Source organism: Cucurbita pepo, chromosome LG10 (genome assembly GCF_002806865.2).
Source record: "Cucurbita pepo subsp. pepo cultivar mu-cu-16 chromosome LG10, ASM280686v2, whole genome shotgun sequence".
Lineage (NCBI taxonomy): Eukaryota > Viridiplantae > Streptophyta > Magnoliopsida > Cucurbitales > Cucurbitaceae > Cucurbita > Cucurbita pepo.
Window position 1 is genome coordinate 752,292 of NC_036647.1, and position 19,285 is coordinate 771,576.

A 19,285-nucleotide genomic window follows, 5' to 3' on the forward strand; every position below is an offset into this window, starting at 1 on the left:
TAGATTGGGTGGATTAATATATTGGGATTAAGGAAGTTGGCAAAGAATATAACTCCCTCCATGGAAAAGCAAAAAATGGTGAGACCTTTATGTGTAAAAAATTGCATCAAATTTCGTGTGTGAAAGAAGAGGCAAGCAACAATGATTCACTTCCCCTTTACATCCAATTCTGATCCCTTTTGGCAAGAAAAGAACCTGACATCCTCCCTTAAAATGCTTTCAACAAAACCCCAACTCTCCATAGGATGAACTCTCAAGTTTAAAGCCATAAACAAAACTCTTTCATCTCAAAACCCTTCTTTCTTCTATACAACCCATTTGAAGATATGAAGGCCATTGCTTCGTCGATTTTGTTCTTCAATTTCTGCGCTAGCATCGTCATTTTCGGGATCGGTGGCTGGGTGATGAATCACTCAATTGATAATGGATTTGTTATTGGTTTGAATCAACTCTGTTTCCTCATCTTTCTGCTGTTCTTCTTTCAACTATGGTGTTGATGTTTCTTTTAGTGGTAATTTTGTGCAAGTGTTTCATTTTCAGGTGCTGAGTTTGAAGTTCCTGTATATTTTTCTCCAATTTTCTTCCAAATTGGGAACACTGCAACTGGGTTCTTCGTTGTTTTTGCTTTGATTGCTGCTGTTGCTACTGTTGCATCTGTCATCTCTGGAGGCTTCTACTTCCATTTTTCCGACGCTAACAACTTGCCCCTCGCTGCCAACTTGCCCCCCGCTGCTTCATCAGCTCTCATTGCCTGCTTCCTAACTTTTCTCGCTATGGGGTATGCAAGTTCAAATCTTATTTTGTGAGACCTCACATCGGTTAGAGAGGGGAACGAAACACCCCTTATAAGCATGTGGAAACCTCTCCCTAGTAGACACGTTTTAAAACTTTAAGGGAAATCACATGAAATGAAAGATTATAACTAGAATGAATATCATTGATGCAGGTTTGCTTGGAAAGAGATCTCCCAAACTGTCACCAGTGGTCATCTGGTGAGGAACCCAAAAGTTCCCTCTTTAATTTTCCCTTTTAGAGACTTTGTTTCAGTTCTCCAAAAGTGATCACAAAGTTTGTAGAAACTACGGAGCTAAGGTTGAGTTCCTTTATGTTTTCTTATGCAGATGGCATTGGAGGCTATCGTGATTATCCTTTCAGTTACGCAGTTTATTTACACTGCAATCATTGTGTGGACCTCAACCAGCTAGTCGACTCGAAATAACGTTCACCGAACGCTTAGTTAGTGGGGTTTGATTTCAAATTTTCTTTCCTTTCCATTCTTTATTTTTCTCTACTTCAGTTCTATATGTAAATGGGGAGAAACTCACAGTTGGTGTGCAAAAAAAGAATAAAATTTCAATGACTTTGATGACTTTGATTTGCTTCATAGCAGTTTTAACAGTATGCATAAGTTTAAAAGAGAGAATTCATTCAGCTAAGCAATAGCAGATGTCAAATGAATAAGAAAGTCAGGTGATAACAGATTATCAACACAATCGAAACATTTACGATAATTTAACTGCAAAATGTCGAACCAATGCAAAATCGAGAACATTATGCTCCAAGAAAAGAAAACTCACTGTAAGACAAAGACATGTAGTAAGGGAATATCTTCATGCTGCTAGCTTCTAAATCCAAGAAGATGATCTACCTTAAGCTGGGTTCATCAAGTTCGATGTCGTCTATGTTATCATGCTTTCATAACGACCCTTGCCGATTAACCTTCACCCGTCCTGTGAAGACTTTCATCCCTGCCTCGACATAAAACAAATTATCTGAGTGTCAATGAAAACTTTCTTCATCTTTCATAACAATTAAATTTTCAACCACAGACAGCTTCCTGATATGAGCAGCATTTAATATTGGGCAAGGTAATCGTTGACTAACCCTACATATAGAAACTGTACGCGAAGCTATCAGTTCGAGCTCGTAAATACATCACATAAACCACAGCAACTCAACCACGAGGTTCTTCGTGGCACGGGAGGTCTCGACACAATCAACGGCTGCACAAAATTGGAAAACAAAAACTCATTTCTCAAGGAACAATTAACATATGATCTGCTGTGCTGTGTTGAGCAATGACAAGAAATTGAAAAAAAAAAAAAACCTGATCCTCAGATTCTGGGTTGAAATTCTCTGCATTTTCAGACCCTTTGATATGCGCTGCAAAATTATTAGTTCAGTCTAAGTTTTCCAGATGCAAATTCAAAGGCATCAGAAGAAGAAGAGCCCTTATGAACACATTCACCTGATAAGTGTAAATTTGTATCTTCATTTGGTTTTGATGAGAGATCCCTTGGAGCTGTCAGTGACAACTTCTCTGAAGTAATCATATCAGGTATGGCGGTATTTTCAACAGAAGCACTTTCAACGACGCCGATAGTTTCCTCCGATGCCGAGACCTCTGGCGTAACCGAGTTAACAATAGAAGCAGCCATCGGCGCAATCTTCTCATCAAGTACCTATCCATCCACCATGTAAGTTCTTAGAGCTGCAAACTAATGTTGCTGATAAGAGTAGGTTGCAGTTTCAAATTTCGAAAGCGGAGTACATACCTCTGGCTCCTTTGTTGTATCTACAGACTCATCATCTGAACTGCTACTGCTATGATTCTGAAGAGTGCCATTTTTTGTCTCAGAAGCAAGTCCTAGTTTCTGATTAGTCCCAGAATTGGAGGAGCTGCTCTCTTCTACTTCCTTGTTCCCCTTACCAAATGGATTGCTGTGGCTTGGCTGATTCTCAGAAGCTGGGGATTCAACCTCACCACTGTCACTTCCCTTATCATTTCGGTTCTTAACATCCTCATTTCCTGAAATGAACAGAATTATAAGCAGAAGAAATCCAACACAGAATTATGTAAATCCCCAGATGAAACAATTTGCGGTAATCTAACTCGAGTGAAATCATTCTCTCCAAAACAATCAAAGAACTGAAGCTTAAAGTAACCCAAAACTCTGCTTACTTTGGAATGAAGCGTCCGAAGGGGGAAAATTGAAATTAAACAACAGGGGATTAAAATAAAGCTGAAGTTTGAATCAGTCAACAAATCTAATTGGTTATAAACAATAACAAAAGAGACAGTAATTACAAGGGTTCAAATCAAAAACCAAATCCAATCTAGTTTAATCAGATCCGAAAAGCAAGGAGGAGGCATCAGTGGCAAAACCCACTTCAGAAATTACATATGAATACAGTGAGAGGACGAGAGATGAATCGGATGAACACGAAAGGGCCCTTAAATCGGAAAAGGGGGTATGAGGAGTGTACCTTGGGAGGCGTTGGAAGAAGGGTTGATGTGAGCTTCCAATTCCTTCTTTTTCTTGGCAGCTTTTCGCTTCTTAGCACCTGACGGCATGATGAACACAAAAGCAATGGAAGGGAAGGGAGTTTCTGGAGAAACACAAACTTGGAGGCTCCGCAGCCTCAGAATAGATTGAAAGGGAGCAAAAATTGTGAGTGGGTTTATATATATATATATATATATATATATGGAAAAAGGATATGGCAGAGGAAGGGACAGGTGGGGATGACGATCTGGAGGTTCACTCACTCCCCAAATTGCTTAAGCGCCAATTGGGATTCCCAATCCCCCAACGCTATGTGCCCTTCTCACTTCCCCCAATGTTAAAAATCACAGAAAGATTCCATTTTTTTATCCATCTCCTCTGCTTTGTTTGTTTGTAGGTGAGATTTGAAATGATATTAAAATAAAAACATTTCTCACCATTTTTTTTTTCTTGGGAGAAACTTGTTGTTTCTTATTATTATTCCTAAACAATAAACATCACAAAAGACATTTACACTAAAAAAAATCACACAGTCTATGTGAGAGGAAATTTAAGAAATAAAGAAACTTTATATTCTGAAAAGAAAAAAAAGGAAAGAAATTTAATGAAATTTGGTCCCCAAATTTATTGTCAGAAAAATCCAAAGAGAAGAGTGAACGGATGCGAGTGATTGGGAATGTGCCATGTTCCACTCTCACTGTTTTTCTCATTATAATATATATATATATAAACAAAATCCAATTAAATGTTTTCATTTTTTTATACTGGATTTTGACGTCACCTTTAATTTTTTCTCTTATGTTAGATCTTCTTTTTTATAAATAATTTTCCTAAATTAAATAATATTCAATTTTGTATCAAATATATTCGACAATTGTATATACAATAATATGTCTTTGAAATTTTTTATTTCATATTTAATAAATTAACGAGCTTTAAAGATATTTAATAAATTTATGAACTTTTAATTTTATATCTATTAGAGGCCAAAATGAAATTTATTATTAATGACTTATTAACAAAAATTTAAATTGGTGGGTCATATATTTAAATTAATTTTAAAATTTTAAATAAAAATAAAATGATAAATATATCATTATAAAAAAGCCCTTTTGTTCTATACAATGCAACAACATTGAATAATCATACTCTAATAATTAAAAAATAATAATTATAATGCTTCAAATATGAACTTTTTGAGTCTTCTAAGAATGAAGTACATAAGTACGGAAAATATAAAATAAACAAATAAATAAAGGAAGGAAAGATGGGAGAAACCAAATTATAATTTTCTCATTAGATTTTTATATAGTAATTTTATTAATGATATCTTTAATTTCTTTTTAAATATTTAATAAGTCTATAAATTTTAAAAATTTTATTTTATATTTACTAAATCTATATATATAGATATATTTATATTTATATATAAAAACACAGAATATTTTGTTGAGTTTGTTCCTAAAATTAAGAACTTGAATGGAGTGCCACCAAGGATGCATAAGCGCCATCACTGATCTTCATCAGCTCCTCATGGCGGCCCTTCTCTGCAATTGCACCATTTTTGACAACAGCAATAATGTCAGCACCTCTAATGGTGGCAAGGCGGTGGGCGACGACGACGGTGGTTCTGTTAACCATCACTCTATCTAATGCTTCTTGAACCACGCGCTCGGACTCGGCATCCAGCGCGCTCGTTGCCTCGTCCAGTAAAAGAATTTTTGGGTTCTTCAGAATGGCTCTCGCAATGGCTATCCTCTGTTTTTGGCCGCCTGATAACTGGACTCCTCTTTCTCCTACTGAGGTTTCGTAGCCTCCAGGCAGTGAAGAAATGAAATTGTGGGCATTGGCTGCTTTTGCTGCTCCTATTATCTCTTCCTCGGTTGCTGCGTTTTCTGGGTTTCCATAAGCTATGTTGGAGCGAATTGTTTCATTGAACAATATTGGCTCTTGACTCACCAACCCCATTTGCTGTCTCACCCACCTCAGTTTGAACTTGTGAATTTCCACTCCGTCAAGAAGAGCACGCCCCGAATCTGGGTCGTAAAATCTTTCTATTAGACTGATTATCGTCGATTTCCCGCTGCCACTCTCACCAACCAATGCAACACTCTGCAGAGGAGAACACACATTCAATCTGAGCAATAGATGAACTAAAAGGGAAACTTTTTGAAATGGGTTTATTATTAGAGCTTTATACGGTTCGGAGGAGGCTCTATAGTATACTTTGTTCGAAAGTAGGATTGTTGAGAATTGTTGGGAGGGAGTTTCCCCTTGTAGAGCTTATGCTCAAAGTAGATAAAATCATACCATTGTGGAGAATTATTGTTGTTGTTTTACCTTTCCGGATGGGATGCGTAAGCATAGATCGCGGAAAATTTGAATATCTGGCCTTGTTGGATACTTGAAGCTAACATGATCAAACTCGATAATGCCAGTTACAGAGGTAAGTGTCACACCTTCGCTGCTGCTTGAATCAATGTTAGGCTTGCTGTCGAGTATTTTAAATATAGAGGCAGCGGAGTCCTTGGCTTTGGTGCTATCAGGAGCCAAGGCAGTGGTTTGGGAAACACCCACGGCAGTAATTGTAAGAGCAAAAAAGACCTGTCGCAGAAAACGAAGAACAATCATATACTAGATATCGTAAACATGGAGGTGGAAGAACAGAAAAGGTTATATTTGAACCTTGAAGACTTCAGGGAATGTTGCCTTGCCATGTTTCACAAGAATGGATCCAATGTAGAAGCAAAAGGCATTTGTGCAGAAGAGAGCAAAGAAAGAAAAGCCAAAGCCGGCGCCACTGAGGAGTCCTAGGCGGACTCCATTCTTGACAGGGTCCTCACATTTCTTTTCATATAAATCCATCACCTTCTTCTCAGAGCAAAATGATGCAATGGTTCTGATGCTGCTGACCGCATCACTGGCGACTTGACTGGCTTCTTCATACATGACCTTGGCATCCGCACTGAACCCTTTCGTGAACTTGGCCTGGAGGTAGCCTTGTGTAAGCAGCAAAGGAGATACTGCTAGAATTACAATTGCCAGTATCCAGTTAGCTGAGAATCCTATGATTAGCCCAACTGTGATGGTCGCAATATTCTGGACTACTAAGGCCAAGGCATCCCCTACAAGCCTTCTAACTGTGGCAGCATCAGTAGACAACCTTGCACCAATTGCGCCACTGAAATACGGGAAGGAGTTCTACCTTAAAAACATGATGTTAATGAAACAAAAAATTCAAATTCTTAAACTCACCTTGTGTTTGCAGGATCATCAAAGTAACTAATCTGTTGGTGGACAATCTTTTTGAATGTCGAAGACCGAATCCGTTCGATTAACTTTCCGCCTGCAATTCCAAAAAGGCAATTCTGCAAAGATGAAGCAAAGAATGTGAGACATCCTAGACAGAGATACAGAAATGCCCAAAACTTGGATTCTTTCTGAAGCTGGTTTGCTGGTTTATAGAACATTCCAATGGCACTTGAGAGTAAGAGGCCAAAGATAGGAAAAGCCATGCCATTCAAGACAGCTGCAATACATCCAAGCAACAAGACAGGAAGTTCAGGCTTATTCAAGGTTGCTAATCGTTTCAATGAAACACTTTTAGGCTTTTCCATATCAATGTCTTTTCTTTCTGGTCTGTCTTCATTGATTTCTTCATCGTGGATATGAACTGAACCTGGAATGGCAAAGTTGATTGTGAATGAATGACGACTACCTGATGAACCCCTACTTATGGATCTCATCATTGGCTTGGTTTCTGTTCCTGTTCCTGTTCTTGTTCCTTCTTGCAAACGGAGTAGCTGGGAATAAGCTCCATCAGGATTTTTTATCAGCTCATCATGTGTTCCTAAATTTCAAATTTTGGTTAGCTCAAACTAAGGAAATGGGAATCTGAAATTACTTGAATCTATAGCAAACCTTGTTCTAGGAGTTTCCCTCGATGCACCACTGCTATAGTGTCAGCATTCCTTATAGTTGTCAAGCGATGTGCAACAACCACAGTTGTCCGGTTAGCCATCACTCTTACAAGTGCATCTTGAACAATCCGCTCTGATTCTGAATCTAAAGCACTGGTAGCTTCATCCAGGAGTAGAATCCTCGGATTTTTCAGGATGGCTCTTGAAATGGCTATTCTTTGCTTCTGTCCACCTGATAGCTGGGTACCATGCTCGCCTACCATTGTATCAAGCCCTTTAGGCAGCTTGTCAATGAACTTTGCAGCATTAGCAAGCTCAGTAGCCGCTCTGACCTCTTCTTCTGTGGCATTTTCTTTACCGTACAGTATGTTCTCTTTTATAGTAGCTGTAAAGAGAATGGGTTCTTGGCTAACAAGACCAATTTTTTCTCTAATCCATTTGAGCTTAAACTTCTTCAAATTCACTCCATCTATGAGTACTTCACCAGAATCAGGATCATAGAACCTTTCTAGCAAACTGATAACTGTTGACTTCCCGCTTCCGCTCTGTCCAACAAGTGCAGCCGTGGTTCCACAGGGAACAGACAACGAGAATCCTGAAAAGATCTGCACATCTGGGCGTGCAGGATATCTGAAGTAGACATCTTTAAGTTCAATGTCACCTTGTATGTCTTCCGGTGCTACACCACTGGCATCGTAGGAGTCGATCATCGGTTTTCGCTCGATCGTCTCGAACATTTTGTAAGCTGCAGCCTGTCCTAAAGCAAATGCATTCAGCACAGGTGATGTCTGGCCCAATGACCTTATACCATGAAAAAAGTTGGTGAATTTCATAGACCAAAGCATAGGGATCATGTGACATGAAAATGAAGATTTGAACTTACATTCCACCAGCCAAAATTGCAAATATAACATTGATAACTTGTCCACCATTGTACCCCTTCTGAATGATAAGCTTGGATCCATACCATATAGCAACCCCATAAGTGCCAAAGATGATAAGCAAGATTATGCCGTGTCCTAAACCTGAGGCAAGTCCTTGTCGAACAGTTGACTTGTACGCTATTTTCAGCTTCTCGTTGTATTTCTCGATAGCTTGTTTCTCCCCAGTGAAGGACGCTACCTTGAATAACCAAAGAAAGAACAAACACAGGTCAGAATTGTAACCGTCCAAGCTCACCGTTATCAGATATTATCCGTTTTGACCCGTTACGTATCGTCGTCAGCTTCACAGTTTTAAAACGCGTCTAATAAGAACAAGTTTCCATACCCTTCTAATGAATGTTTGGTTCTCCTCTCCAACCGATGTGGGATCTCACAATCCACCCCCTTGGGGGCCAGCGTCCTCGCTGGCACATCGCTCAGTGTTTGGCTCTCATACAACGTTTGTAACAGCCCAAGGCTAGCACCTTTTTGGGCTTTCCCTTTTGGGCTTCCTCTCAAAATTTTAAAATACTTCTACTACGAAGCGAGTTTAGCCCTACTATGACACTTGATTAGTGTCTCGCACTGTCCGGTGACTAGCTCTATTGTCTGCTTTGGCAGGTTACGTAGCATCGTCAGCCTCACAGTTTTGTAGCATCGTCAGCCTCACAGTTTTAAAACGCATCTATTATGGAGAGGTTTCCACACTCTTCTCAGGAATGTTTTGTTATTCTCTCCAAACAACGTGAGATCCGATAATAATGGTCTTAACCCAATCCTTACTGTTCTAATGGCTCCAATGGTTTGTTCTACAACGTTCCCAGCTTCAGCATAAGCATTCTGTGCACGGCTTGACATTCTAGACATGATGAGTGAAGCGGCACCAGCAGCAGCTACAATGGCAGGAATGCAGAAGAGCAGAACCACAGCAAGATGCCATCCCCTCACAAAGGCAATCACAAAACCACCGAAGAAAGTTGATATTAACTGTATGAACTTCCCCACCTACATCATCAAACAAACAAATTTGAAACAAGATGCAATAAAAGAGTAAGAATGAGAAAAGAAAGAACAAATACCTTCTCTCCCATGGCGTTTTGAATAAGAACAGTGTCTCCAGACATTCGACCAACAATTTCTCCAGTTGATGTTTCAGTGTCGAAGTATGTAATGTCCTGTCTTAGTATTGTTTTCAAATACAATGCTCGAATTCGTGCTGCCTGTCTTTCTCCTGTTACCATCCAACATGCAACCTCTGCAATCGATTATTATGTTTATATGTCATTCAACACATCATTTACTAACCGCTTAACCACCATATCTAAACGCTCAAACAACACCGATTCGTACATTACAAGCTCACAGTCAACGGATATGGTTCTCAATTTTTCCTTTTAAGCTTTCTCTCAAAGTTTTAAAACGCGTCCATTAGAGATGTTTTATACTCGGGTGTGATATCACAATATCATATATAATAATAATAATAATAATGAGAAAATATTTGTTGACACTTACGTAGGAATGAAGCAATTCCAGTGCCAATGCCCACATACACGTAGTCTATGGAAATCTGGAAGCCAAACAAACAAGTTTTTTTTTAAGTATATATTATTTATTTATTTATTATTAGTATTTTTTTTATTATCTACTCCTCTAATTAAAATAAAATAATAATAAAAATAAGCAATTATTATTTTTTTTTTTTTGATTTGCAAAGAAAATTCATAATTTCCATTATTTTTATAAGAATAAATCATCTGTTCATAAATAATGCAAAGAAAAAAATAATAATTAGAAATTAATATTTTTTGAAAATATAAACTAATTTCATTTATATTTAGAACAAAAGTATTTGAAAAAAGAAAAAGAAAGAGGAAGACGAACCTGGGAAACTCGAGCGACGACGTCAGACTGATCAGCGGAGCCGAAGGAGTTGATCATCTTGTTGAAAATGAGCGTCACGAGCGGCTGAGAGAGGCCATTAGCGACGGCGCTGACGGTGCCGACGGTCATCAACACAGTGTCGAAGCGATCGGCGAATGAGAAGAGTTTATAGAAAGGGACGCTGTGATAGTGTCGTCCATTCGGCGGCGAGGCGGAGGAGGCGGCGGCGTCCATGGCGGTTGAGGTGAGTGCAGAAAGAGTGGTGGTTGAGGAGGGACTGAAATTGGGGCAATTTGCAAGTCCTTTAATAGAAGAAGGAATGCTTGGGGAAATTATAGTTTCATGAACCTAAGTTATGATTCCACGTCCGCCTCCTTCTAGAATCATTATATTTAGCAAATTCACAAACATTTTGTTTATTTCCTTTTGCATATACATACATACATATATATATTTATTTATTTATTTATTCTATATATTCATAATTTATTGATTTTTTTTTTTTTTGAAAAAAAAAATGAAGATGTAAGAATAAAGAATTTGCTTTTTTTCATTTATCCATTTAAATTTCTAAATTATTAATTATATTTGTCTATATTTTGCTAAAAGGAGATTTTCCTAACAAACCATGATTTAAATAGATTTTAAATTTATTTTTTAAAAAAAAATTATTTCAATAAAGTATTATATATCTTACATTTATTTTTTTTAAAAGGATTAAATAGCAACTTTCTTGTTTCGTTATATTTCAAACTGATTTTATTAATTACAAATTTATTTTTTCTTAATATATATTTGATTTCACCATAATCTATCTATTTTTCTTCAAAATATATTTTTAAAAAAGTTATTAAAAAAAATATTTTTGGTCATTTAAAATTATTAAAAAAAATTATAATAAATATCCCCAAATTATAAATTCAATTAGCAAAGCCACGTTAGTCTATACGCAAATATTTTGTCATATGAAAATATGTGCTCAATCAAATTAAGTGACTTCCGTTCGTAGTATCAAAACACTAGCTCCAGTGTCTCGATGCCACTTAAAAAAGGCCAGACATTTTAGATTTTTTAAGTACACACGCTATTCTTGTTCTTATCGTGCTTTCGAATGTGGGAACGCTATTCATAGGAGAAAAGTTCAAACACGACTTCTACTTAGAGAATTTATGGAATGTTCTTGAGAACCAAGAAAAAGATTGAGAACCAAGAAAAAGATTTGAGGCTCGAGATCGTGACATATCATAACGGGAATGAGGATTGAAACGCGTTAGTCTTCTTACATCACCTTTTACTTGGTACATGGGATTTGAAGTTCATGGTTTTGATGGTGTATTGAATAATTGAAAGAACGAACAAGAATTAGTTCCACATTGTGAAGTGGGTTTTGATGAGGATAGTAGAACACCCACTTACCCACTTCATCTTTATTCAAAATCTGAACTGAGTTTCGATCAAAACAGGTAAAATACCAACCTTATACACTTTGATTCTTCTCCAAATTTGTAATGGGGTTTGCTTTTAATCAAAACGGAAGAATCCCACTTCAACTTTCTTCAAATCTTGAATTGATTTTGATAAAAACAGGAAAAAGTGAAGACCCCACTCACCCCCTTGCATTTACTTCAAAATCTGAACTGGGTATTCATCGGATCGCCACCACTTCCCCGCTCAGATTTGTTCAGAACATTTCTAAAACAAAACAAGAGCTTGTAGCGATATATTCCAAGTTTCAAAACCAAAGAATCTGTGACAAACAGCTATGTAATAAAGAAGGCCACAGCATAGTTCTTTGATTGTACAGCAGAGCTATTATATGTAGTTTCAGAAATCAACAACAAAGCAGCCGTTTTGATCATATCTATTCCTTTTGGATTCTCATAACATCAAGATATGACTTCCCATTCAGTTCCCTGGTGAAGAATCCTTTGAGGAAATCTGTGACTCCAATTGTTTTAAACAAGGCTGGTCTTTCTGGAGTGACCAAGCTTGGGGCAGGACCTATCTCCCCATCCAATCTTGGGCTGTAAAACATGGCCACTGAGAGCCTCTCCTTCGCCGAGTTCACTGTTGCACGATGCTCGATGCTACGATACGTTCCATTCGTGATAATCTGAAGGTTCGTTCATATTCAACATCGAAACGAATCAGGTTTTTTACAGGGTTGATTCAAAATATATAGAGACTAAAATGACAACTTTTACCTCCATAACGTCTCCAATATTGACAACAAAGGCGTTTGGGAGAGGCTTAACAGGAACCCACCTCCCATCCTTTCTTATCTGGAGGCCTTCCATTTCATTGACTTGAAGAAGAATGGTAATGGCAGATGCATCAGAATGGTTATTGAGTCCAATGACAAGTTCTGGTTGAGGACATGGAGGATAGTAGTTCATTCTTGTTGACATCATTCCTTCTTCAAACACCTCTCTCATCTCGCAAATCTCCATTTTCAGTGCCTTCGCCATTAATTCAAGCAGTTTCATGGCTAGATTTTTCATCTCCAGTGCATAAGCATCCAAATCATCTCTAAAAGAACAGAAAAAAAAGGAATCCCATCATACATGACAAATCAAGCTTGTCTTGCATATCTTAATGTGTGGAAAAATACAGGGAATACTACCTGAATGGAAGAGGGAGGTTGGGGAACAAGTGAGGTTTCCTTAAGTAAGTGGGGAGCATAAAAAGTCCAAAGAGATCTCCCCAATTAAGCTTCTGCTCCTCAGAGACAACAAAGCTCTGTCCAAATCCTTCAACATCTCCTGGTTTTTGCCACAGCTTGCTCTTCTCTTCCATTGGAAGATTAAAGAGTGCTTCAATGCCTGATTTCATACTCTCCACCAATACATCACTCACTCCATGATTTATCAGCTGATGAGAAAGAAAATGAATCAACAGAATGATATTAAGGAAAGCTTTCAAGACAGATCAAACAGCAAGTACCTGGAAGAAACCCCAATCTTTGCAAGCATGATGGAACTTATCAAGTTCAGGATCCTCACAATTGCTGGAGGACAGCAACTTGTGCAAGTCAATAACAGGGACTTGAGCTGAAGTGTCAGTGAACACAAAAGGAGGATCTTGGTCGGGGCGAATATATCGATGGGGAACTGTCGACGGTGAGCTTTTGACCAACTCTTGAACGCAAGGCACCGGAAGAGAGTCTCTCAGCTGCAGCTTCATTACTTGTGGCTCCATCTCCCAACAAAGCTCCCAGTAGCTCCCTCTAAACACACATATATCTACAACTCTGTAACAAAGCTGAGTTCCCAATGAAACTATTAAGACAAAGCTAGTGTTCAGCTGCCTTTCAATTTGTCAGATAGCTTCTGTCGATCAACAAGCTCCAAATCCAAATAAAATAAACATTGCAACTTCAACCCGGATTATTTTACAACTCCAATGAGAAATTTGTTTCTTTATGGGATCCACGAAGCACACAATGGTTGAATTTCAAGTTTCCCAAATATTGAAACTAACCTAGAATATGTAAGTATAGTTTTTTGGAGATGGATAAGCTCAAATTCTGAATAAAATAATGTTCTTTTACCACAAGTTGGATTTTTTCAATTAATCCAATGAGAAATGTTGTTTCTAATTACAATTCAACTTAAAATTTTCTTTACATTCATTAGCTGGGATTCATGATGAATCTCCTGCACAATGAATGAAGCAAGCTGAAGAGGTGCAAAAGCTGTTTCTGATATGGATATATAATTTCTTCCACTTGTGCGACGAGCATATGCTTTATTTTTGTTTCCCTATCGGTAGATAACTTTTTAACAAGCATGGTCGCCCATATTCTCTATTCTCATCTGCTCAAGGTATGATTTTCCTTCTAGTTTTCGAGCAAAGAAGTCTTTGAAGTACTTTTCCAACATAACTCTTCTAAAAACTGCAGGGTTATGCGGTCCTACGAGGCTGTTAGCTGGACCCAACTCCGAGTTTAGATTTGAGCTGTGGAATGTAGCTACTGAAAGCCTCTCCTTGGAGAAATTCAGTGAAACTCTATGCTCGATGCTCTTGTATACACCATTGCTTACAATCTGCAGCAAAGGCAGAGAGGCAGGCCAAACACAGTAAATTGCTAGCAAGTTAATGAAAGGTATCAGAAAAAGATGAATGCACATAGAGACCATGAAGCACCTCCATGATGTCTCCAATGTTGACTACAAATGCATTTGGAAGTGGTTTAACAGCAACCCATCTCCCATCCTTTCGAATTTGCAATCCTTCGGCTTCATTGAGCTGATAGAGAATTGTCAGAGCGTCAGCATCTGAATGAGCTGAAAATCCGATCGCCTTATCGGGCTCAGGGCATGGAGGATAGTAATTCAACCTCATTGACTGAACACCATCTCTAAAGAGCTCTCTCATTTCCTCAACATCCATCTTCAGAGCTTTGGCCAAATGATCCAAGATGACGATTGCTAACTTCTTAACTTCAGTTGAGTAAGCTTCCAAAGTCTCTCTGCAATAAGCGAATTAGAAATCAAAATCATACCATTCGATTGGAGTTTCAAGAATTGGCCAAAAACCTGAGTTTTGGTGGAAGCTTTTGAAATAGACGAGGCTCTCTCAGATCAAGAGGGAGAGTGGTTATGTAGAACATGTCTGACCAATCAAGCTTCTGCTCCTCTGATACCACAAAGAGCTGCCCAAATCCTTCTTGATTCTGTGAGTTTTGCCAAAGCAGGTTCTTTTCAGCGTAGGGAAGATTGAAGAAACTTTCAATTTCCATTCTGAATTCCTCCAGCAATGAGGTGGAAACTTCATGGTTTATGATCTGGCAAGAACAATTATCAAAACCAACCACAGGCCAGCAAGCGCCAGACTTCACAATTACAAGAAGAAATTGTCTAAGTAACTCCTAGGCTTCTTTGTACAGAGATTCTTCCTCAAAATGACAGAACCCGTAAAAATAACTCCAACTAATTTATAATCCAATCCAACCCCATTTGGTTGGGTGGCCATTCTGAATGGTCGAAGTTTTCTTGAACACCCATATTCATTTATGTTGACTAATACGTTTCCCATACCGAGGGAAGAGCTCTCCCACCACCATAAAACCTTATTTGAGATCAAAGGCCTTACAGAAGGATGTAACATGAGATAGAAACAATTTTGTAATACTCATTCGTTGCCAATTGTTTCTCTTTGTAACTTTACCTTCCAGTTTTCCATCTGACAGAGAGATATCTAACCTCCCAATCCCATTGCTAGAAGATATTGTCCGCTTTGGCCCATTTCGTATTGCCATCAACCTCACGGTTTTAACCACACTCTTATAAGGAATGTTTCGTTCCCCTCTCCAAACGATGTGGGACCTCACAATCCCACCCTTTGGGGGCCCAGTATCCTCGCTGGCACAGCGCCCGGTGTCTAGCTCTGATACCATTTGTAATAGTCTAAGCCCACTACTGGTAGATATTATTCGCTTTGGCCCGTTACGTATGGTTGTCAGCCTCACGATTTTAAAATGCATCTACTTAAGATAGATTTCCACACCCTTATAAGGAATGTTTTGTTCCCATCTCCAATCAATGTGAGACCTCACACCATGACACTTATAATCCTAATCTTAGGAAGGCTATGCATAACATAAAACTACAATCAGATAATAGCAGACGAAGAGCCATCAAACAGAGTAGATTTCAACATCTTGATCTAGATCATTGCAGCAAAATGGGGAATCCCATCAAATCAATGACTTACCAATCTTCATTCACGATTCACAGTCACAGTCCCAAAAGATTGTAATCGTGAGATTAGGGCACAATTAGCAGACGGTTTACAATACATCTACATACCTGGAAGAATCCCCATTCCTTACATGCAGAATGCAACTTGTCCAATTCCGAAGCAGCAGAATCTCCAACAGCCAATCGGTGAAGATCAACAACCGGTACCGACGGTCCAGAATCGTCGGAAACCATAGGCGGGTCCTGATCGGCTCGTTTATAGCGAAGGGGGATCTTCGCAAGGGGCTGCTTAGCCAGCTCCAGAACACTGGGCACTATGATGGATGTTCCAAAGTTGACGATTTCAGTATTGGACTCCATGGATTTTTCAAAGTAGTGATTGTGGTGTTGACTTACTACTTAGTTGCTACGAGAAGAAAACAAGTGCTGTCCTCCATTTCCATGGAAGTTAGTAAACTATACATTTCGTAAATTATTTGAGGCGGCGGCCATCCCTAGTTTCACCCTCCGATTTACATCCAACCGTCTTAACTAACTCTGAATAATTAATTTGAAAAGTTTCTTATACACTGATTGGGCTTTTTCTCATGCTTAGAAGCCCACTTTTTGAAAGCCCACTTTTGAAGGCCCACTTTTGATCCACGTGATGTCAGCCTGTGGATAAAATACTTGAGATGGTTTGAGTGGGGGCAAATGTGGGGTTTTGATTTGAGAGTCTTCCACCTCATCGGTGGGTTTGCCAACAAAACATGTCGGAGAAACATCAGCACGTTGTCTTCGTTTTTGTGTTGGCAATTAAAATCCCTTTATTGCAATGAAAAGGACAGTCAAATTGCGAGAGACGCGAGAGGGTTGAGCTTCTCCCATCCGTCTCCACCGCCCACCCATACACACACAAAGGTGTTTGTCAAAATGCCACCCCCCAAACCAATACAGATTGCGATAATATAAAGGCTGGGTCAGGGTGAGCCACTGATTCCATCTTCTCTCTTATTCTCATCCTGTCGTAAGCAATGACTTATAAACTCTGTTTTCTCCACGTTTTTGCTATGCGGGGGACTTGTGGGCATCCCTGCTCAACCAGATGGCAACCTTGCGTAATTCACACGACCAAATGTAATCATATCTTCTTCTTAATTAGTCAACGTACGACTCATATAACTTTATGTCAATCTACATTAAACTTTTACAAAATTTATGATATATTCATATTCGAACATCGATTAAAAGAATCGATTCATTTTCTTCCCAACAAAATGGTGGATGGTTGTGCCTTCAAAATTTAAGAATATGGGGAAATTGAAATCAACCAAGAACCCAATTAGAATTAGATTCGAATACTAATTCCAAATGTTTACAAAACTTTTTACCTCCAACCAAAATTAAATTCTTGTCCATTAAAGTAAGGAATCAGAATATTAAAAAAAAATTCTATGATCATTACCTGAATGCAACCTATTATGGTCCATTTGAATATTGTTTGCATGTTCAATGTATGCCATATTAAAGAATATGTTCACTCTAAATTTCATACCTCCGGTTCACAACTCGACAAAAATAGTAACATAAATGAATGTGTCGGTGAAACACTACCACGTAATTGTTCAAACTCAGTCAACACTATTAGAGATTGATTAGTACTTTACATACAGCATAATCATCATAATCGTAAGGGAACAACCTTGTACTTACGAACTCTTTCAATCAAGACAAATTCATTGTCAGAGAATAGTTGAAGAACCCCTAACAAACCCCATTACGTATTATTTTAAGTATCATATGCATCTATCAACTACTCCCATAAAAACGTTGACTTGGTCTCCACATTATGGCCGAGTCAACTAGTTTTGCATAGTACGGGCTCGTAATCATGAACCATAGCCATTAAAATTACACTTAGGTTCCATAGGCATTAAAAAAGATGTTGTAGACCAAAGCTGATCATTCCTTCCCTATTAAGGGACACATGTGTGAATGTTCCTATTAAATATAGACATTTTGAATAAGACAACTATATATATATATATATATATTTTTTTTGTTGGGATTAGGCTTAAAGAAAGAGAATAAAAGGGTGTGAAAAAGTAAGAAGATTGAAAAGATGTGTGTGTAAATCTACTTCTTTTTGTTTGAGTGTGTGTATAAATAGATGATAAACTAATGCCATAAAACGCAGCCACAAACAAGAAGACAAGATGATAAGCTTAAAAGAGCTGGTAGAAAGCAGCTCCAAAATCAATATCCCACAAAACTTCATTCGTTTGGATCAGGAGCCTTCTTCTACCTCCCATCCTTCCACGTTCCCCGTCCCACCGACCATCGATATGAGCCGATTACTCTCCCCGCAACATTCCTGCTCTGAGCTTCTCAATCTTCACTCCGCTTGTAAGCAATGGGGCTTGTTTCAGGTACCTACTATTATGATCCATGATATGATATGATATGATATATTTCTGACTAAGTCGGACGTTATAACTTGTTTCAGCTAGTCAACCATGGAGTTAGCTGTTCATTGTTGGAAGAGGTGAAGAGTGAGATTGAAGGGTTCTTTGAGCTTCCACTAGATGAGAAGATGAAGTTTTGTATGAAGGGTGGAGAATTTGAAGGGTATGGAACCGTGGTTCGATCCATGGATCAGAAGCTTGATTGGGGCGATAGGTTTTACATGATCACCAATCCTCTTTCAAGAAGAAAACCCCATCTCCTTCCCCACTTCCCTCCATCCTTAAGGTGAGACCAATCCTCTTTCAAGAAGAAAACCCCATCTCCTTCCCCACTTCCCTCCATCCTTAAGGTCTCTCCCTCCTCTCTAGTCGTAGAAATACGAACAAAATATGTCAAAACAAATAAATGAAATGAAGTAATTAATTTTTCCCAAATTCAAGTCAATAACTACTAAACAATTTTTCAAGTTTATTAATTTTACGTGTAAAATACAGAAACACGTTGGAATCGTACTTGAAAGCGACAAAGAAGATAGCGATGACGTTATTGAGGATGATGGCGGGGAATTTGGAGATGGAGGTGATGAAGATGGAGGAGTTGTTCGAGGATGGAATGGAGGCAGTAAGGATGACGTATTATCCGCCATGTCCAAGGCCGGAGTTAGTGGTGGGTTTGAGACCGCACTCGGACGCGACGGGGCTGACGATATTGAACCAGCTGAACGGAGTGGAAGGGCTCCAAGTGAAGAAAGATGGGACATGGTTCCCAGTGAGTTTCATCCCAGAGGGGCTGATGGTGAACGTGGGCGACGTTGTTGAGATCATGAGCAATGGGGTTTACAACAGCATTGAGCACAGGGCGGCGGTGAACTCGGAGAAAGGGAGAATGTCGATAGCGGTGTTCTACAATCCCAGATTTGAGGCAGAGATCGGACCACAAACTCAAACCCCACCATTGTTTAGAAGGATTGTGATGGAGGATTATTTCAAGGACTTCTTCACCCAATCTTTCAATGGAAAATCCCACTTGGAGCGGATGAAGATCGCACCAACCAATCAACCCAATTAATCCTCATTCATCTTTGTCTAATTATAATAAAAAAAAAAAAAAAAAAAAAAAAAAAA

At 38.6% G+C, this 19,285-nt stretch overlaps 6 protein-coding genes across 7 annotated transcripts; 2 read left to right on the forward strand and 4 right to left on the reverse strand.

Annotated features, from left to right (window-relative positions):
- The first annotated feature begins 175 nt into the window (after positions 1–175).
- Positions 176–1,369, forward strand: LOC111803574. The gene is made up of 4 exons (XM_023688053.1): positions 176–438; positions 541–778; positions 947–992; positions 1,122–1,369. Exons 1-4 carry the CDS (start codon positions 327–329, stop codon positions 1,203–1,205), a joined length of 480 nt encoding a protein of 159 aa, XP_023543821.1. The 5' UTR covers positions 176–326; the 3' UTR covers positions 1,206–1,369.
- A 58-nt stretch (positions 1,370–1,427) lies between these two features.
- On the reverse strand, positions 1,428–3,610 carry LOC111803573. The gene is made up of 6 exons (XM_023688052.1): positions 3,268–3,610; positions 2,556–2,809; positions 2,249–2,462; positions 2,108–2,163; positions 1,885–2,003; positions 1,428–1,748 (listed from the first exon to the last, which is right to left on the reverse strand). Exons 1-5 carry the CDS (start codon positions 3,353–3,355, stop codon positions 1,914–1,916), a joined length of 702 nt encoding a protein of 233 aa, XP_023543820.1. The 5' UTR covers positions 3,356–3,610; the 3' UTR covers positions 1,428–1,748; positions 1,885–1,913.
- Positions 3,611–4,704: 1,094 nt separating this feature from the next.
- On the reverse strand, positions 4,705–10,296 carry LOC111803811 (ABC transporter B family member 9). 2 transcript variants are annotated; one of them, XM_023688386.1, is made up of 10 exons: positions 10,015–10,296; positions 9,646–9,700; positions 9,210–9,385; positions 8,914–9,135; positions 8,091–8,329; positions 7,209–8,008; positions 6,543–7,137; positions 5,973–6,468; positions 5,628–5,891; positions 4,705–5,399 (listed from the first exon to the last, which is right to left on the reverse strand). In XM_023688386.1, exons 1-10 carry the CDS (start codon positions 10,246–10,248, stop codon positions 4,755–4,757), a joined length of 3,726 nt encoding a protein of 1,241 aa, XP_023544154.1. In that variant the 5' UTR covers positions 10,249–10,296; the 3' UTR covers positions 4,705–4,754. The 2 variants fall into 2 exon arrangements, with proteins under 2 accessions (XP_023544154.1, XP_023544155.1); XM_023688387.1 differs by lacking the exon at positions 9,646–9,700 and having other exon boundaries at positions 10,015–10,103.
- A 1,417-nt stretch (positions 10,297–11,713) lies between these two features.
- LOC111803814 (protein SRG1-like) lies at positions 11,714–13,443 on the reverse strand. The gene is made up of 4 exons (XM_023688390.1): positions 12,958–13,443; positions 12,638–12,885; positions 12,219–12,543; positions 11,714–12,127 (listed from the first exon to the last, which is right to left on the reverse strand). The coding sequence occupies exons 1-4, from the start codon at positions 13,210–13,212 to the stop codon at positions 11,876–11,878; spliced, it is 1,080 nt and encodes a 359-aa protein (XP_023544158.1). The 5' UTR covers positions 13,213–13,443; the 3' UTR covers positions 11,714–11,875.
- Positions 13,444–13,538: 95 nt separating this feature from the next.
- On the reverse strand, positions 13,539–16,220 carry LOC111803813 (protein SRG1-like). The gene is made up of 4 exons (XM_023688389.1): positions 15,825–16,220; positions 14,553–14,800; positions 14,161–14,485; positions 13,539–14,060 (listed from the first exon to the last, which is right to left on the reverse strand). The coding sequence occupies exons 1-4, from the start codon at positions 16,074–16,076 to the stop codon at positions 13,794–13,796; spliced, it is 1,092 nt and encodes a 363-aa protein (XP_023544157.1). The 5' UTR covers positions 16,077–16,220; the 3' UTR covers positions 13,539–13,793.
- A 1,685-nt stretch (positions 16,221–17,905) lies between these two features.
- LOC111803815 (codeine O-demethylase-like) lies at positions 17,906–19,256 on the forward strand. The gene is made up of 3 exons (XM_023688391.1): positions 17,906–18,124; positions 18,202–18,446; positions 18,656–19,256. The coding sequence occupies exons 1-3, from the start codon at positions 17,912–17,914 to the stop codon at positions 19,227–19,229; spliced, it is 1,032 nt and encodes a 343-aa protein (XP_023544159.1). The 5' UTR covers positions 17,906–17,911; the 3' UTR covers positions 19,230–19,256.
- The last annotated feature ends 29 nt before the right edge of the window (positions 19,257–19,285 follow it).

What these genes read in the sequence shown, in the direction of transcription:
- LOC111803574 (XM_023688053.1), top strand. Translation starts at nt 327, where the DNA reads ATGAAGGCCATTGCTTCGTCGATTTTGTTCTTCAATTTCTGCGCTAGC. An exon ending in TGATAATGGATTTGTTATTG is followed by an intron (nt 439 to 540) that starts GTTTGAATCAAC and finishes TTTCATTTTCAG; the next exon opens with GTGCTGAGTTTGAAGTTCCT. An exon ending in CTGTCACCAGTGGTCATCTG is followed by an intron (nt 993 to 1,121) that starts GTGAGGAACCCA and finishes TTTCTTATGCAG; the next exon opens with ATGGCATTGGAGGCTATCGT.
- LOC111803573 (XM_023688052.1), bottom strand. Translation starts at nt 3,355, where the DNA reads ATGCCGTCAGGTGCTAAGAAGCGAAAAGCTGCCAAGAAAAAGAAGGAA. An exon ending in ATACAACAAAGGAGCCAGAG is followed by an intron (nt 2,463 to 2,555) that starts GTATGTACTCCG and finishes GTGGATGGATAG; the next exon opens with GTACTTGATGAGAAGATTGC. An exon ending in ACCCAGAATCTGAGGATCAG is followed by an intron (nt 2,004 to 2,107) that starts GTTTTTTTTTTT and finishes AATTTTGTGCAG; the next exon opens with CCGTTGATTGTGTCGAGACC.
- LOC111803811 (XM_023688386.1), bottom strand. Translation starts at nt 10,248, where the DNA reads ATGGACGCCGCCGCCTCCTCCGCCTCGCCGCCGAATGGACGACACTAT. An exon ending in CCATTGGAGCCATTAGAACA is followed by an intron (nt 8,330 to 8,913) that starts GTAAGGATTGGG and finishes TGGTTATTCAAG; the next exon opens with GTAGCGTCCTTCACTGGGGA. An exon ending in TACGCATCCCATCCGGAAAG is followed by an intron (nt 5,400 to 5,627) that starts GTAAAACAACAA and finishes TCTCCTCTGCAG; the next exon opens with AGTGTTGCATTGGTTGGTGA.
- LOC111803814 (XM_023688390.1), bottom strand. Translation starts at nt 13,212, where the DNA reads ATGGAGCCACAAGTAATGAAGCTGCAGCTGAGAGACTCTCTTCCGGTG. An exon ending in AAGATTGGGGTTTCTTCCAG is followed by an intron (nt 12,886 to 12,957) that starts GTACTTGCTGTT and finishes CTTTCTCATCAG; the next exon opens with CTGATAAATCATGGAGTGAG. An exon ending in ATATTGGAGACGTTATGGAG is followed by an intron (nt 12,128 to 12,218) that starts GTAAAAGTTGTC and finishes ACGAACCTTCAG; the next exon opens with ATTATCACGAATGGAACGTA.
- LOC111803813 (XM_023688389.1), bottom strand. Translation starts at nt 16,076, where the DNA reads ATGGAGTCCAATACTGAAATCGTCAACTTTGGAACATCCATCATAGTG. An exon ending in AGGAATGGGGATTCTTCCAG is followed by an intron (nt 14,801 to 15,824) that starts GTATGTAGATGT and finishes TGTTCTTGCCAG; the next exon opens with ATCATAAACCATGAAGTTTC. An exon ending in ACATTGGAGACATCATGGAG is followed by an intron (nt 14,061 to 14,160) that starts GTGCTTCATGGT and finishes CCTTTGCTGCAG; the next exon opens with ATTGTAAGCAATGGTGTATA.
- LOC111803815 (XM_023688391.1), top strand. Translation starts at nt 17,912, where the DNA reads ATGATAAGCTTAAAAGAGCTGGTAGAAAGCAGCTCCAAAATCAATATC. An exon ending in AGCAATGGGGCTTGTTTCAG is followed by an intron (nt 18,125 to 18,201) that starts GTACCTACTATT and finishes AACTTGTTTCAG; the next exon opens with CTAGTCAACCATGGAGTTAG. An exon ending in CACTTCCCTCCATCCTTAAG is followed by an intron (nt 18,447 to 18,655) that starts GTGAGACCAATC and finishes TGTAAAATACAG; the next exon opens with AAACACGTTGGAATCGTACT.